The sequence below is a fragment of the Vulpes lagopus genome, chromosome 7 (genome assembly GCF_018345385.1).
Source record: "Vulpes lagopus strain Blue_001 chromosome 7, ASM1834538v1, whole genome shotgun sequence".
Classification (NCBI taxonomy): domain Eukaryota; kingdom Metazoa; phylum Chordata; class Mammalia; order Carnivora; family Canidae; genus Vulpes; species Vulpes lagopus.
In genome coordinates this window covers 11,992,823-12,007,879 of record NC_054830.1, presented here as the reverse complement: position 1 = coordinate 12,007,879, position 15,057 = coordinate 11,992,823, and the positions used below count along the sequence as shown (strand labels likewise).

Below are 15,057 nucleotides of genomic sequence, written 5' to 3'. Positions count from 1 at the left end.
TTTTGCTGCATGTTGTCGCATGTGCCATACATCTCTAAGATGCTTTTCCTAGAGGTCTCATAATTAGATCCAAGGGTACCTGCATGTTTCCCCTTGATAGATGCTGCCAATTTGGAGGAGTGTTAGCAGTAAGAATTGTCATGTCCCAGGCCCATACTTGAACTTCCTGCAATGGCTTCCCTCCCCAGAAGCAAGTGTGGTCTCTTTGGTGTGGCCCTGCTTCCTTTGGCTCAAACTAGAGCCCAACATCCCCTTCCCCACCTTGGGGGTCCCCTTATAGCTCTCCACCGCCAGGTTCCTTTCCTCCTGGCTCTTCACTTGGTTGCTGCCTGCTTGCCCTTTGGGTCCATCCTAAGTGGTGCTTCTCTGGGGGTTCCCTCTGTCCATGCAGCATCAGTCCAGTCTCCCTGTGTGCCCCCTGGGTCCACCCAACAGCACCCATGCATTCTTTTGGTTCCATTCCTCCCAGTTTATTTGTGTTTGGGTAATGCCTCTCCTCTCTCCACCCCTGACCACATGTCACTGGACAGCTCTTCTTGCTGGGACCCAACAACATTCCTGGCCCCTGGCCTTTCTTAGGCCATCAGTATGTATTTACCAAGGATTAGTGAGAGATCAAGCCACAGCCACCAAGCCAAGATGCACACATTTACAGCAGGTGTGTGCAGGATGCCTGTCGAGCACAGACTGGGGACACGGGGCAGTTTTATAGGATGTCCTGGGGGCTCCAGCCCAGGCTGAGACCATGTTATCTTGGATGTGCCCCAGTCACCTCAGTCTCAAGTAAATTGATGCAACTCTTCCCTAGGAATTACAAAATGATTTAGACCGGGAAACAAGCAGTTTGCAAGAGCTAGAAGCTCAGAAACAGGACGCCCAAGATCGCCTTGACGAAATGGATCAGCAGAAGGCCAAACTCCGAGACATGCTGAGCGATGTCAGGCAGAAGTGCCAGGATGAGACCCAGATGGTGAGTCTCACACCCAGCACTGCAAGGGGGCTTCCTATGGGCTTCTTTGAGCTCACAATGACCTTGAAACATAAGGCTGAAATATCCTCCTGGTTTAATAGAGTTGCTGGACATACAATTTGAGAAAGCAACCAAACATTTGTGGCCTGACCTCAGTCTCTCCCACTGAGCCATATGGTGAATTGCCTTAATCCCTACTAACCTGTGTGTGTGTGGACACCTCACCCTGGCCCCTGACTCACAGCACAGCAGGGCCAGCACACCTCTCTGCCCACTTTGGTGTCTTCACTGCTTGTTACAGACTGGGGGCTGCAGCCTCAGCAGATTGTAAAGCCCTTATGTCCCCTCTGAGACCTTGTACGGGGATGTTTAGTCCCTGGGAGATAGACATTGCCTTTGCTTATCCCTGGTCTCATTTTTCCTTATCCCAGATTGACATTCTGTCAGTTACATGGGCATGAGCATGTTTGCCTTGTTTTTCTCTGTTTTGCAAGTGGAGAGAGAGCCCTAGAAGGAAGCCAGGTGTCTGGCCATCAGAATGGTATCTGCCACTGAGTTAGCTCATTCCAGCAATGTGAATTAAGACTTCTCCCTCGGGGAGCCTGGGTGGCTCAGTTGGTTGAGCGTCCAACTCTTGGTTTCGGCTCAGGTCATGATCTTGGGACTGTGAGACCGAGCCCCACATCAGGCTCTGTGCTCAGCTTGGAGTCTACTTATCCCTCTCCGTCTGCTCTCTGCCATCCTCCCCCCCCCCCCCCCCCAATTGCATGCATTCTCTCTCTTTCTCTCTCTCTCTCTCTCTCTCAAATAAATTAGATCACACACACACACACACACAAAAAGAATTCTCCCTGAATCATATTTTATCTCATTTCAGATTTCCTCATTGAAGACCCAAATCCAGTCTCAGGAATCTGACCTCAAGTCCCAGGAAGATGACCTGAACCGGGCTAAATCTGAGCTGACCCGATTGCAACAGGAAGAAACCCAGCTGGAGCAGAGCATTCAGGCTGGGAAAGTTCAACTGGAAACAATCATCAAGTCCCTGAAATCAACGCAAGACGAAATCAACCAGGTATCTTGCTGAGGGTGGGTCCCTGCCTCTGCTAGTGGTGGCTGGGAGTGGTTGCAAGTGGAGTAGCTGCTGTGAATGGTCACGTTGGTATGTGACCAGCCTGTGTTGGTCTGTACCTGCTCCAAGGCCACTTGTTTCATTTACATTAAGTTCTCTTTTTAGAAGCTATTATTCTGGCCTGGAGGGTAAGAACGCAGCAGTGTCCTCCAGCATCATGCTGACTGTGGCCCCAGTGGCAATTTGCTTTGCCTCGCTGTCCTTCCATTTCCCCTCCTGAGTGCATGTCATTTTGGGGGAATGGACAGGATCTGCATGAAGACTTTAATGGCTCCTTTGGAGAGAGTCTTGGGTGCAGAAATACCTTTACCAATGTGGTTCTCAGACAAGCAGGAGGGACAGAGTCCAAGATCTGTTCTAGCACCTCTCTATCCACATGCAATTTGAGGACTGGCACATTGAGGAGGCCCCACTGTATGAAGAGCATCACCCCACGGCGGGTCCTTTTCCAGTTCTTCAAGCTGTCTGGGCACTCCACCCTTCTCCTGCTCTGGTCTGAAGGGCTAAGGCCTGCAGCAGCTGCTCATTAGCAAAGAGAGGGCTCCTTTCCTGCTCCCCTGGATATAATGGCCCCTTGGTGTCCCAGTTACAGAGTGGGGGTGATGCTCACCTTTGGCAATGTCAGAATGGCTAGTCATGCTTCCTCTCTTGACTGGCTTAATTTCTTGCCCTTTTTTTCCAGGTTACAGACAAAAATTGACCACAAACATGTCAGATATTTCATACCCTGCATTGTGTTTCATTCTTAAGTAGTAATAGGTATAGAATTCTCTTAGATTTTTTTTTCTCCGAGGAGTTAAGAATTTGTACAGTGTAAATAGGAACCGAGAAATGAGTGTGTGTTAGTAATAATAATGGTGATATTCGCTGGTGCCTATTAACACCCCCCCCTGCCAGATATTGCAGGAGGTGTTTTACCCAGCATTTGCGGTGGTACTTTTTGGAGAAGAGCAAATAGAGGTTTGGTCACCAGTCAGAGGTCCCACCGTGTGGATAAGACAAGATACATTTCTGGATCTATCTGACTTTATGGATTGTCTTAATTTCCATGGCCTCACATCCCTCTCTGGGGTAAGGTGGGCAAACAGGATGATAAAAACCCCATAAAGGAAAATGTCAGCTTTTGTCAGGAACAGATTGTGAATCTTGATCTTACCAGTTTCAGTTCGTTAAGAATTGGCAAACGTTTGTTTGAACATGGGCCTCCCTCAGGGGCCAAGGATACCAAAAGGCCTCGTGGGGCAGTGAGAAGGACTTCTTTCTGGTTTACAAGTGGTCTCGATTCTTGTAAACTCTGCGGGTAATTCAGTTACCCACATGAATCACTTGGGGTCGGGGAAAAAAATGTCTTGCCTGACCCTTTTCCCCTAAACCCCGTGTGATGTCAGCAATCTTTGTTGTGTAGGCAAGAAGCAAGCTTTCCCAGCTGCAAGAAAGCCACCAGGAAGCCCACAGGACCCTGGAGCAGTACGACGAGGCACTCGACGGGGCCCACGGTGCCAGCCTGACCAACTTAGCCGACCTGAGCGAGGGCGTCTCCCTGGCAGAGAGGGGCGGTTTTGGAGCTATGGTAAAGGTTGAATAAACGTATTCCAGTCCTGGAATTAGGGCCACGCTGAGGTCAGAGAGTGCCCTGCCTGCTGGATCCGGCACTTGCCAGCCTTGATTCTATCCAAATGCAGGGTGTTTCTTCTTGCTGCTGCTTTGTGTGTTCCCATGGGCTCTGCAGCCCAGGGTATATGGTTGTATGCCACCCTTGCTTCCGAGACAGAGTGAAGGATGGGCCTGAATCCTCTGTAAAACCAGTTTTTAAAGGCTATTGTCTCTGGTAGGCCAACCACCCAAATTTGGAGGGCTTCCTAGACTTAACAAAAATTGAATCAAGCTCTCACACATTGTGAAGCCCTATACCCTACTAGCTGGGGAGACCAAGTGTCTGTGTGTGTGTGTGTCTATGTGTCTGTGTCCCACAGGGACAATCTTGAAAACCAAATGTATTGCTAAAGGTCAAGAAAAGTGACAGCCGTTTTGAGGCACTCCTGTTTAACCTATGCACTGCCCTCTCTCTCTTGCAATTCTTATGCTGAAAACCTCAGCACTTTCTGACCCTAGGGGCCCCGGTCAAGGCCCAAGGAGCTGTTGGCCACCTACGTTTCTGTGGACTGTAGGGCTGCTGGCATCCAGCCAGTGTTACTTTCTCCTTGGTTTGTCACATTCCCTTGTTCCTGCCAGAGCCTCCTCTCACAGCCCTGAGCCCAGCATTTCCACTTTAGTCTGGCTGATGAGAGCATCTTGCGTCCCTCAGGAACCAGTGGGATGCAGTTGGTCTCTTTGGTTTGGTTGTGCTCTGCTTCCAAAACCTTTCACTGCTCCCCTGCGCTGCTGTCCGGCCCCCGTCCAGGAATCCTCTGAGCCTGCCTTTTCTGCTCCTGACCCTGTTGGCTTCACAGATTCCTTTTCCTTCCTTCCTGTAATAATACAGCTCCTTGCTCTCTCAACTAGACACTTAGCTCTTCCTGTTCACTTCTTGATGTGTTTCTTTCCTCAGTAGCTGAGTACTCAGTCCCGGGAATTTATGGGGGAGCTTACACCACCTTCTCTGAATAGCTTACAAGATGCTGTTGCTGCTCTCATCTGTGTCCTGTCTCTGGCTCTTGCTGCTTCCTTCTGCTGTTCCCAGATTCCTTTTTCTCGTGGAGTTGTAAACAGGTGAATTCCATACCCACCCCTGGGCCCATGTCAACTTGATTGTCCAAATGTAGACGACCAACATCCACTCTTCGTTAAACGCGTGAGGCAGAATTGCCTGCTTGGCTGTCTGACTGTCTCCTGTCCTGGTGTGTGCATTTCAGCTTCGTGATCCTGCTTTCACTTTTCCCATCTGGCGTTGGTCCCCTTGCACAGCTTTGGGCTTGTCCTGTTTCATCTTAGTTCATGGGACATCTCACTCTCAGACCCTTCTGCAGATTTGAATAAGATCGGTTTCCTTGGATGAAAAGTTGGCAGCGAAGTGGCAGTTCACAAGTGGCCAGTGATTTCTCTCCTCCCCCCGAAACTCCCAGATTTTTAATCTTTCCTGATTTTCATTCATCTTGTAAGCGGGGCAGAGTTTACATGATAGTCCATTCGTCCTGGAATGTCAACGTCAGATATGTTACATAGAAACTTGCAACTGGTGTCTGAGAGAAAAACTATTATTTATCTTGTTGTACAAATACAGTTTTTAAAGCACTTTTTGGTTTGTTTCCTTTTCTTAATAAATACTTTGAAGAGGGCTTTTTGCTTTACTCTTGAATATTTCAAGACTGCTTCAGAGAGCTGAGTTCTCTTCAAGGTGGGCGAAAGTGAGGGGTTTATTCCCCTGAGAATAGTGTAACCAAAGAGGTGCATCTAGAACTTTCTAAGGCTGGACAGTTCTACTAAAGTTATTAACTTCCACATTAAGCTCATACCACATTATTTGGTCTAAGAGACAGAGAGTTCTTAAAGCCAAATTTTTTTTTTGTCTCTCATCTGATGATGAGAATGCTGGCCTCTTGCCCTTGAAGACAGCACCCAACCAACCTGTCTAGTAGAGAGAAGGTAATAAATCATCCCAGACTTACGCCTCACCAAGAACTCATCATGAAAGATTAGGTTGTCTTTTACATCCAGCCTCACTGGTGTGTTGGAGTCATACTTTTCTTGACTTTCAAGAGCTGATTATTAAATAGGAATTTTGTAGCCTGATTGTTCAACCTTTGGTAACTTAGATTCAGCCACAGTGGGAGTATTTACACCATGGGAACTAACAGAAGCTACCAATCAGGCCGCCCCCGCCCAGAGAGCTGGTTCACCAGCACACCACTGCCCAGCCCCCACCTAAAGGGAAGGAAAGTCACAGAAACTCCTTTCAGAGTTATCACATCTGTTTCTTAAGTGCAGAACTTAAAACTGGTTACTGAACTCCATGTTCGAGTTTTACCTCTGCTAAGGAATCTTTAACCCCGGTGCTTGTCTGTTATACTTGTATCTCCCAAGTGGCACAGGTGGCTCAGTTCTCAATGATAAGTGCTCAGTGGATGGTAGAGTTTACGGCATCTCTGCACCAGGGGAAATCTAATTTTCTGCTCTGAATCTGTGAAATGGAATCACAACCACTGGTGGTTACCTCACATACATGTTGAATCCTACTGGGGTCTCTTTAGACTTCGCCTTTGAAGTGGGAGAGGAGGGTACGTTTGCTGCCTTAGGTAAATAATTGCTCCTGAGTAAGATTGTAGACCTGACTTTCAGTTCAGGGGCTCGCAGCCAGAGCTCCTAGAATCATAGTCTTTCCCCTCTGCCATTGCCCACCATTATTTGGCAGGCTTCCAAGTGATGATTGAAAACATTAAAAATAACAAAAGCCTACCAACTTGTAAATTAATACTATTAAAAACTAAATAGAAGCTTCCAGTCTGAGACCAAGCTATCATTCCTAAATGCAAACCTATATCCAGGTCATTATCTCTCTCTGTTCTTCTGGAACAGATACATCCCTTCCCCCATGGTACCTTGTGAGACATTGATTTTCCATCTTGGCCTCTCAGCTTCTTTAGATTAGGACTTCTCCCTCATGTTTATCTGTGTCTGAGAGGCCCATCAGATGCTTGCTGGATGCATGCATCATGCACATGTTAGCACCATGATGTCCTTAACGAACCGCATGCTTCCTCCAGATGTGGTGCTTGTGCATATATGTACTTACTTGCCTAGGAACTCTGCTTGGTTTCCCTACCTTGGGAAGCCCTGTGGTTGGAGGCCGCAGATGATCTTTCCCAGGTAAGAAAAATCATTCCATATTCATCAGAGGGCAGGGGTATTGGTTGTCCTTCTGAAGCCCGGGGCTTCCCAATGACCCAGTGCCTCTGACAGCCACTCTGCCTTCCAAAGTCAACCAGTACAGAGGTCTAGGAGCCTTGTCAGGAATCTTCATTTGGCACCTTTGACGTCATTGCCCTGTAACCATGATCTGTATTTTCATGGAAGCCCTGGCTGTTTAATTATTTGGCTTTGGAATAATGGATGTTTGCTAGCCTCACGGCTGCTGACACATCTGCCAGCTTCAGTGAGGATGTTGTGCTATTTCATATCACAGTGAAACCTTCATGTTTTTACTGAGGGTGTGTCTTTATTAACCAAAATATACTCACTGTTTCTGAACGAAGTGCATTGTTTCTGTGTAGATGACCCCCACTGTCCTACATTTGGGTCATTTTCCACTATAAAAATGTGCTCTTCAAAAGCAAATCTTTTTCTTCTGGTTTAAACACGCTTGTTTGTTTCTAGAAATAAGCCTTTTTTAAAAAAAATGCAAAGTGTTGTATATGCTCTAGTAGTTCTAACTGCATAAGCAAGTCATTTCCTCCCAAGATGTAAATAGCCAGCATGTTTCTTGGTGTGGAAACGGCATTTTAAAAAATGCCCACATAGGTAGGCATTCTATGAGATAAAGATGGTTGAGGGAGTCCACACTTTTGAACAAGGCCCATGCTGTTGTCGTTGGGTGGCTTGCTAGGTTTTCTTTTTGATATTTCCAAAACTACCACTTTTTTCCTCTTCTTTTTTAATATTTTATTTAAATTCAATTTGCTGACATATAGTATAACACCCAGTGCTCATCCCATCAAGTACGTTCCTTAGTGCCCATCATCCAGTTACTCCATCCCCCCACACCCCTCCCCTTCTGCAACCCTTTCTTTGTTTCCCAGAGTCAGGAGTCTCTCATGGTTTGTCTTCCTCTCTAATTTTCCCCCACTCAGTTTTCTTAGTGATTTTTTTAAAAAAAATTCTAGTTGTGAGAAAATACACATAGAATTGATCATCTTAATCATGCCTAAGTATATTCACATTGTGCAACTAAGCTCCAGAATGTTTTCATATGCAATAGAGACTTAACTCCCTATTCTGCTCCCCCAGCCCCTGGCACCCACTGTTTTACTTTCTGTCTCTGTGAATTGGTCTCCTCTAGGGACCTCGTATAAAGTGACACTGTCACACAATATTTGTCTTTTCGTGACTGGCTTGTTTCACTCAGCATAGTGTCCTTAATAGTCAATAATATTCCCATATATACACACTACATCTGATATATCTGTCCATTGGCAGGTGGATGTTTGAGTTGCTTCCACTCAACTTTTAAATAAACTTATTTTGTGAGAGTGGTGGACTTACAGGAAAACACAAAGGTCGTACAGAAAGTCTCCATATGCCCCACACCCAGCTTCCCCTATCATTAACACCTTGTCCCTGTGAATGAACATATGTCACTGCGAATAAACTAGTGTCGACACGTCATTATGAACTGATGGCCATGGTTCTTCAATGATTTTTTTAATCATTCTCTGTAGGGTCCCACTGCTTGAAGCAGAAATACACAAGTTGGGTAGGGAATTCTGTACTTTGCTTTAAATTTGAAATAATAAAATTCCTGTCCTGTCTCTTCACAAAATTATAGGATGATCCTTTCAAAAATAAAGCCTTGTTATTTAGCAACAATGCCCAAGAATTGCATCCGGATCCTTTCCAGGCCGAAGACCCCTTCAAATCCGACCCATTTAAAGGAGCTGATCCCTTCAAAGGTATCTCGCTTGGTGCCCACTTCATCTTTGGAGGGCTGTTTACTTTATGCCCTTTAGAACTATCTGATGACTCGAATGGTTGCAAGATAGCACCTCCTGGAATGTAGGAGGAAGTGAGTTCTTGGAGCCTCCTGGGCTGCCTGTGTGTTTTGCCTCAGCCGGTTCACTACAAAGCTGAGGCATGGGCCTGTGGTGGGAAGAGTTGAGCTCCTGCTCCCAACAGAGGTACCCACGTTCAGGGGCAGCTGGCTCTGCCCTTAACCTCTGTACGCTTTCGTACCTAGCCTTCAGTAGAGGTGGTAAGTTCTCCCTTGCTCTCCTGGCGGGATCAGGAAGGCAATCAGATGTAGTTGCAGTAATGAGACTATCCAGTGAAGGACAGATCCCCACTTAAGTCTAAGATTTTTATGGGACATGTTTACCCAGAGCCACACAGGAGTCAGGAATAACTAAGACTTCTAGAAACAAGTATTCCTCAGTGTCTCTGTTTTTTTTCAGAGCAAGGCACTATTTCCAGGAAAGCTACCTGTACATTCCTGAGCTGGGAAGTACTGGGGTGGGGAGAGGGCAGTGGGGGTGCCTTCCCAGTGTCAGATACGGGATCAAAGAAAGCACCACAAGTCCAAGGGAAGAACCGGGCAGTCCTGAAGCTCATACATGTGGAGCTCATTGTGGTTCCAGGTTGGCTGTAGGTTGAGGACGAAGGCAGCCCCAGGGTCCTATGTTGTCGCACTGTGGGGAAGTGAGAGGGAGATGACATACAAACATAAAGCATGGGGGGGGGGGGGAAGAGAGGAGTGAATTCTGGCTCATTCCACATTTTCCCTGCCTCCACCACATGTAGAGAAGCCAACAATACCTCATTTCATCTTGAATGCCCCAACTAAGAAAAACTGCCTCAGCCAGTGGCTGCTCCCATGTGGCTCTGCCAAAATCATTCCTGTCGTAGAGCTAAACATTCCTCTCTCCTCTCACCTAGGTGACCCATTCCAGAATGACCCCTTTGCAGAACAACATACAGCTTCAGCAGGTAAAAGCCTTTGTTGGAAAGACTTTTTTTTTTTTTTTTTTTTTTGGTGGATTCATCCTCAGAGTATTTCCATTCCTAGTTCAAGTTGAGGGAAATGGAAAAGCAGCCTGTCTGCCAGGCCTCCTACGATAGGGCAGCAGGGGAGGTTAGTTTCTGAAGAAGCCTGGCAGTGGCATCACCCTCCCCTTCACGGTTGAATGCCCCTTCTTGCCAAACTCACAGCATGATGAGAAGCAGAACTAGGAAAGTAGCTCCTGGTGGCTAGACGACTTTGCAGACATGCCCATGGCAACTTGGTCCCTTGTACCCATTTGTGTCATCTGTGGTAGCATCAGGGGGCCCCCGTGTAGCACCTGCCCACAGTGGGGCTTCAGTCTATACATGTCAAAGATGGTGGCCCTAGCAGTGGTGGCAGCCCCACGGGAGGATGGCCAGCTGCACCACATGAAAGCCTAGTATCTTGTTCCCTCCTGGCGATAGCAGCTTTGCTGCATGTCCATTCACTGTGCCTGCACCCCACATTCCAGGGGAATGAATACACTGTGGGTGTGGTGTTGCAGTCGTGCTGTTTATTCATCTATTTCTTTATTTCTCTCTCTCTCTTTTTTTTAATGGAAGCAAAACTCTTATAACACAAAACTCGCCATTTTAAAGTGACAGTTCAATGGCATTTGATACATTCATAATGTACAACCATCACCTCTGTGTAGAACTAGAACCTTTCCATCCCCTAAAAAGAAGCCTCATCCCCATGAGCAGTCATATCCCTTCCCCCGCCCCTATTCCTGGCAACCACCAATCTGCTTTCTGTCTCTGGATTTATCCATGTTTTTATTAAAATCAGCTTTTTTGGGAGGTATAATTTTTACACAACAAAATTCACCAATTTTAAGTGTATAATTAGATGAGTTTTGGTAAATGTGTGCGGTTGTGTGAGATAGAGAACATCTCCATCATCCTTTAAGGTTCCCTGTACCCCCTACACACCACCCCCAGACCCCCGGCAATCACTGACATGCTTCCTGTCATAGTTTCTACTTTTTGTAGAATTTCATATCAATGGCATCAGTCAGCTATGTGTTCTTTTATATTTGGGTTCTTTCACAAAGCCTACTGCGGTTTACTCATGAGGTGTGTTTTTCTCCACTTTCCCAAACACCCTCTAGATCCATTCGGAGGGGATCCTTTCAAAGAAAATGACCCATTCCGTGGCTCTGCGCCTGATGACTTCTTTAAGAAACAGACAAAGAACGACCCGTTTACCTCAGACCCTTTCACGAAAAACCCTTCCTTACCCTCAAAGGTGAGTGATGCTGGGGAGGCGGAGGTGCTAAGTGTACGTGTACAGTGCTCATCCCTGTAGGGCTCGTCCTGTGACTCAAGCTGTCACATTCCATGGACCAGAGAGCCCATGTCAGGATGGCTTGGGTCCTGAAAAGCTCTTTTCTCTGTTCCTTTCTGGGATTGTCACTTCAGCTCAGGCCCACCGGGTGGCTTCTCTCTTCTGTCACCTGCTCCCACTGCTCTGTCTCTGTACAAAATGAAATAAAACAAAGCATCACATGCTCCCTATGACCGTCCTGCCATCTTCCTGGCAGTGCTGAAAGGATGTGAGGCATTCACATGCCCCCTTTCCATCCCCAGCATCTAGTGTGTTTTGCACGATGTTCAGCCCAACGCGCTGCATTAAATTGGTAGCAGCTGGGATTTAAAAAGCAAAAAAGTGACTCTGATTGAACAGAGAATTCTTGTGTGTAGGTGAGGATGCTGTATAGCCTCCCTTCAAGTTCTAGGCTGCATCTCCCTCTCTGCCCCACACAAGTCCTGGTTTTCCTCTTCTCCATGGACCTATTGGTCTGTTGTACTAGACCTCAAGCTCCTTGAAGGCAAGGATTAATTTGCAGCATTTCTGTTGATAGACCTATTGCAGGATCCCCCTTTCATTTCTGGTACTGATCTATGTGTGCGAACTCTGTTCTTACTCTGTTGACCAATTTTTTTGAGCTTGTCCATGAACTGTTTTTTGGCTGTGTTAATTTCCTCTTCTGTTTGCTTTCATTATTTCCCTCCTATTTATTTTGGGTTAGTACTTGCTCTTCTATTTCCAACATCTTAAGATTCAACCGTAGGTCACTGATTTTAGACCGTCTTTTCTAATATAAATATTTTAAAACTACACATTTCACCCTAAGCACTACTTAGCTACTTTCCACACATTTTGTTGTATCTTTGTTGTCCTTTAGTTTGAGATATTTTTTAGTTTCCCTCGTGATTTCTCTGTTGAACCATGGATTATTTATTGTTTCTAGAGATTTGTTCTTTCTTTCACTTATCTTGTAATACTGATTTTTAATTAAGTCTATTGTTAGAGAACATATTTTGTATGTTTGCAGTCCTTTTAAATTTTTTGATACCCGTGTTATGGTTTGTGTTGTAGTCCCTACTAGGTACGGTTGAGAAGAATGTTTATCTGTAGTTGTTGGGTGTCACATACTATAAATGCCAGTTTTGTCACTGGTTGATAATACTATTCAGATCATTTGTGTCTTTACTGTTTTTGTTTGCTTATTTTGTAGCTCTACCACTCCACTGGTCTCTGAGAGAGGAATGTTAAAGTCTGTGAAATTGTCTGTGTCTCTATTAATTCTATCAAGTTTTGCTTCATATATTTTAAAGCTGTCTCTGTTGCCTACACATTTATACTTCTTGTATCACCCTGATGCAATGACTTTTTAAAAAAAATTTTTTTAATGACTTTTTTATTATTATAAAAGCTTCCCTTTTTCCTCTGGCAATACCTCTGCCTTGAGATCGGTTTTATCACATATTGAAATAGCCTGTTCATCCTTTTTATGCTTACTCTTTGCCTGCTATATCTTTTTTCATTCATTTACTTTGGTCTCTCTGGGGCTTCATACACAAAGGGTCTTTTATAGTCCGTGTGTAGTTGGGGTTGCTTTTCTCTCCAGTCTGGAAATCTCTGCCTTCAAAATAGAGTGTCCAGCCCACGAACATTTAATGTGATTTTTGATATGGTTAGATTTAAGTCTATCTACTGTTTTATTATTTATTTGCTCTTTATCCCCTATGTTTTGCTCCTCTGTCCCTCTCTGCTTTCTTTTTTTTTTTTTTTTTTTTCCAAATATTTTATTATTTTTTTTTTTAATTTTTTTTTTTTAATTTTTTTTATTTATTTATGATAGTCGCAGAGAGAGAGAGAGAGGCAGAGACACAGGCGGAGGGAGAAGCAGGCTCCATGCACCGGGAGCCTGATGTGGGATTCGATCCCGGGTCTCCAGGATCGCGCCCTGGGCCAAAGGCAGGCGCCAAACCGCTGCGCCACCCAGGGATCCCCCCCTCTCTGCTTTCTTTTAGATTACTTGAACGTTTTCTAGAATTCCATTTTCTAGTATCTCTTGGCTTCTTTAAGCTCTATGTATTTCTGTTATTTTTTTGGAGGTTGCTTTAGGGATTACCATAATATGCCCTTAACTTTTCGTAGGCTACTTGGAGTTAATATTTTCTTAGTTCACGTTAAACGTGGAGAACTTGCAACCACATAGGCACATTTGTCCACCTCCTCCCCAGCCGGCAGTGTCTCCTCTTATGTTCTAGCTGTCGTATATATAAATATGCCATAAACTCCATAAGACTGTCTTATAAGCTTTGCTTTAACCTGCTGTATGTTTCTAAAGAAATTTTAAAAAGGAAAAAAGCAGTCTATTTTTACCCATGTTTGCCATTTCTGATGCCCTTCATTCCTTTCTCAAGATCTGATTTTCCCTCGTGGTCCTTTTCCTTAAGCCTGAAGAACTTTCTTTGGCACTTGTTATAATCCAGGTCTACTTTGTTGTCATTTTTGAAGATATTTGTGCTCAATCATCTAGAGGTAGTTTTGTCCCATCCAGCATTTATATGATGTTTTCCCACTGCCTTCTGGCCTCCCTTGTCCTTGTGGAGAAGGCATGAGTCTCTCAGGCAGTCGTTACTCTGTAGGTACCAAGCTGTTTTTTCTCTGGGTGCGTTACTTTACCTCTTTATATCTGCTTTTCAGTAGTTTGGCTGTGAAGCATATATATGTGGTTTTCTTTGTTTTTGTTTGTTTTCTTTGTATTTAAGCTGTTTGTATTTAAGTCTTCTTAATACTGAGGTTCTTAAATCTGTAAATCAGGTCATTTACCAAACTTGACAATTTTTTGGCCATTATTTCCTTAAACATTTTCTTTTTCTACTATATTCTCTCCTTTCTTTGTGGGATTACAATTACTGGCATATTAGAGGTTTTGCCGATGTTTCCCTCAAGCTCCCTGAAACTCTGTTTTCTCTTCATTCTTTTTTCTCTTTTTTCTGTAGATTGGGTGAGTTGTACTGACCTGTCTTCAACTTCACTTACTTTTTTCTTGATCATTTGTTATTTAGCTGACCTAGTGAAACTTATTGTTGATATTCTCCTTCTTTCAGTTTTTGAATTTCCATTTGTTCCTTTGTATAGTTTCTATTTTTCTGCTAAGACCTCCTATCCATTTCTTTTAAGTGTATTTTCCTTTATCCCATGAGCACAGTTATTGCTGCTTTAAAGTCATCCTCATCAAAGAATTCCAACATCTGGGTCATCTTGGGATTGGTTCTGTTAGTTGTCTTTTCCCTTGAGAATTTGCCACATTTTTCTGGTTCTTGTTATGTTGAATGATTTAGAAATGTATCCTATATATAGTGAGTGCTCTGTTGTGGTGACTGGATACTGTTACATACCTCCAGAGAGCCCACATGGTCTTGTCTCAGCAGGCAATGGACTTGGTAAGGCTCCATTGCAAACTTACTTTCTCTTCCCTCTAACTGTGTACTTGTGACCTTAGCTGTAGGCTGCATCAGGTCTGCTCTCCCGCACACAGTGCTGGGGTCAGCCCTTGTCTTTGGCAGGGCTTATCATGAAATATCAGACTCGTGTTCTCTGCCTCTCCTTTCTGGGTCTCTGTCCCTTTTCCGTGACTGCAGTTGTCCTGGTCTACCATCTTCTGGTCTTTAGGCCAGAAAGATGGTAAATTTTTTGTTGGGGTCTTAGCATCCTGAAGCCCTCAGATTATAGCTGTCCAGATGGAAGACTCAACTTTGTGCTGTTGGCTCTTGCCAAATTTGAATTCTCATCCAGAGTCTTCCTGCTTTCGTTCACTTCCTAAGCCATCAGGTGGTTTCTTGTATTCACTTATTTTTTTGCATTTTGTCCAGAGTTTATAGGTATGATCCACAAAAGGGGTCAGTCTGTTGGGATTTTACTCTGCCCGGGTTTAGTTTAAATCATTTTATCTTCTCCTGGCCAGCCCCA

General features: G+C 44.7%; 1 protein-coding gene across 17 annotated transcripts in view; it reads left to right on the top strand.

The window, feature by feature from the left end:
• EPS15L1 (epidermal growth factor receptor pathway substrate 15 like 1) overlaps window positions 1–15,057 on the top strand; it is a 96,793-nt gene that overhangs the window by 53,837 nt on the left and 27,899 nt on the right. For all 17 annotated transcript variants that reach the window (XM_041761469.1, XM_041761457.1, XM_041761454.1 and 14 more), the window contains exons 14-19: window positions 809–970; window positions 1,848–2,045; window positions 3,508–3,672; window positions 8,581–8,704; window positions 9,684–9,734; window positions 10,901–11,037. In XM_041761469.1, the coding sequence (XP_041617403.1) occupies window positions 809–970; window positions 1,848–2,045; window positions 3,508–3,672; window positions 8,581–8,704; window positions 9,684–9,734; window positions 10,901–11,037 (837 nt within the window). The remainder of the gene's footprint in view (window positions 1–808; window positions 971–1,847; window positions 2,046–3,507; window positions 3,673–8,580; window positions 8,705–9,683; window positions 9,735–10,900; window positions 11,038–15,057) is intronic.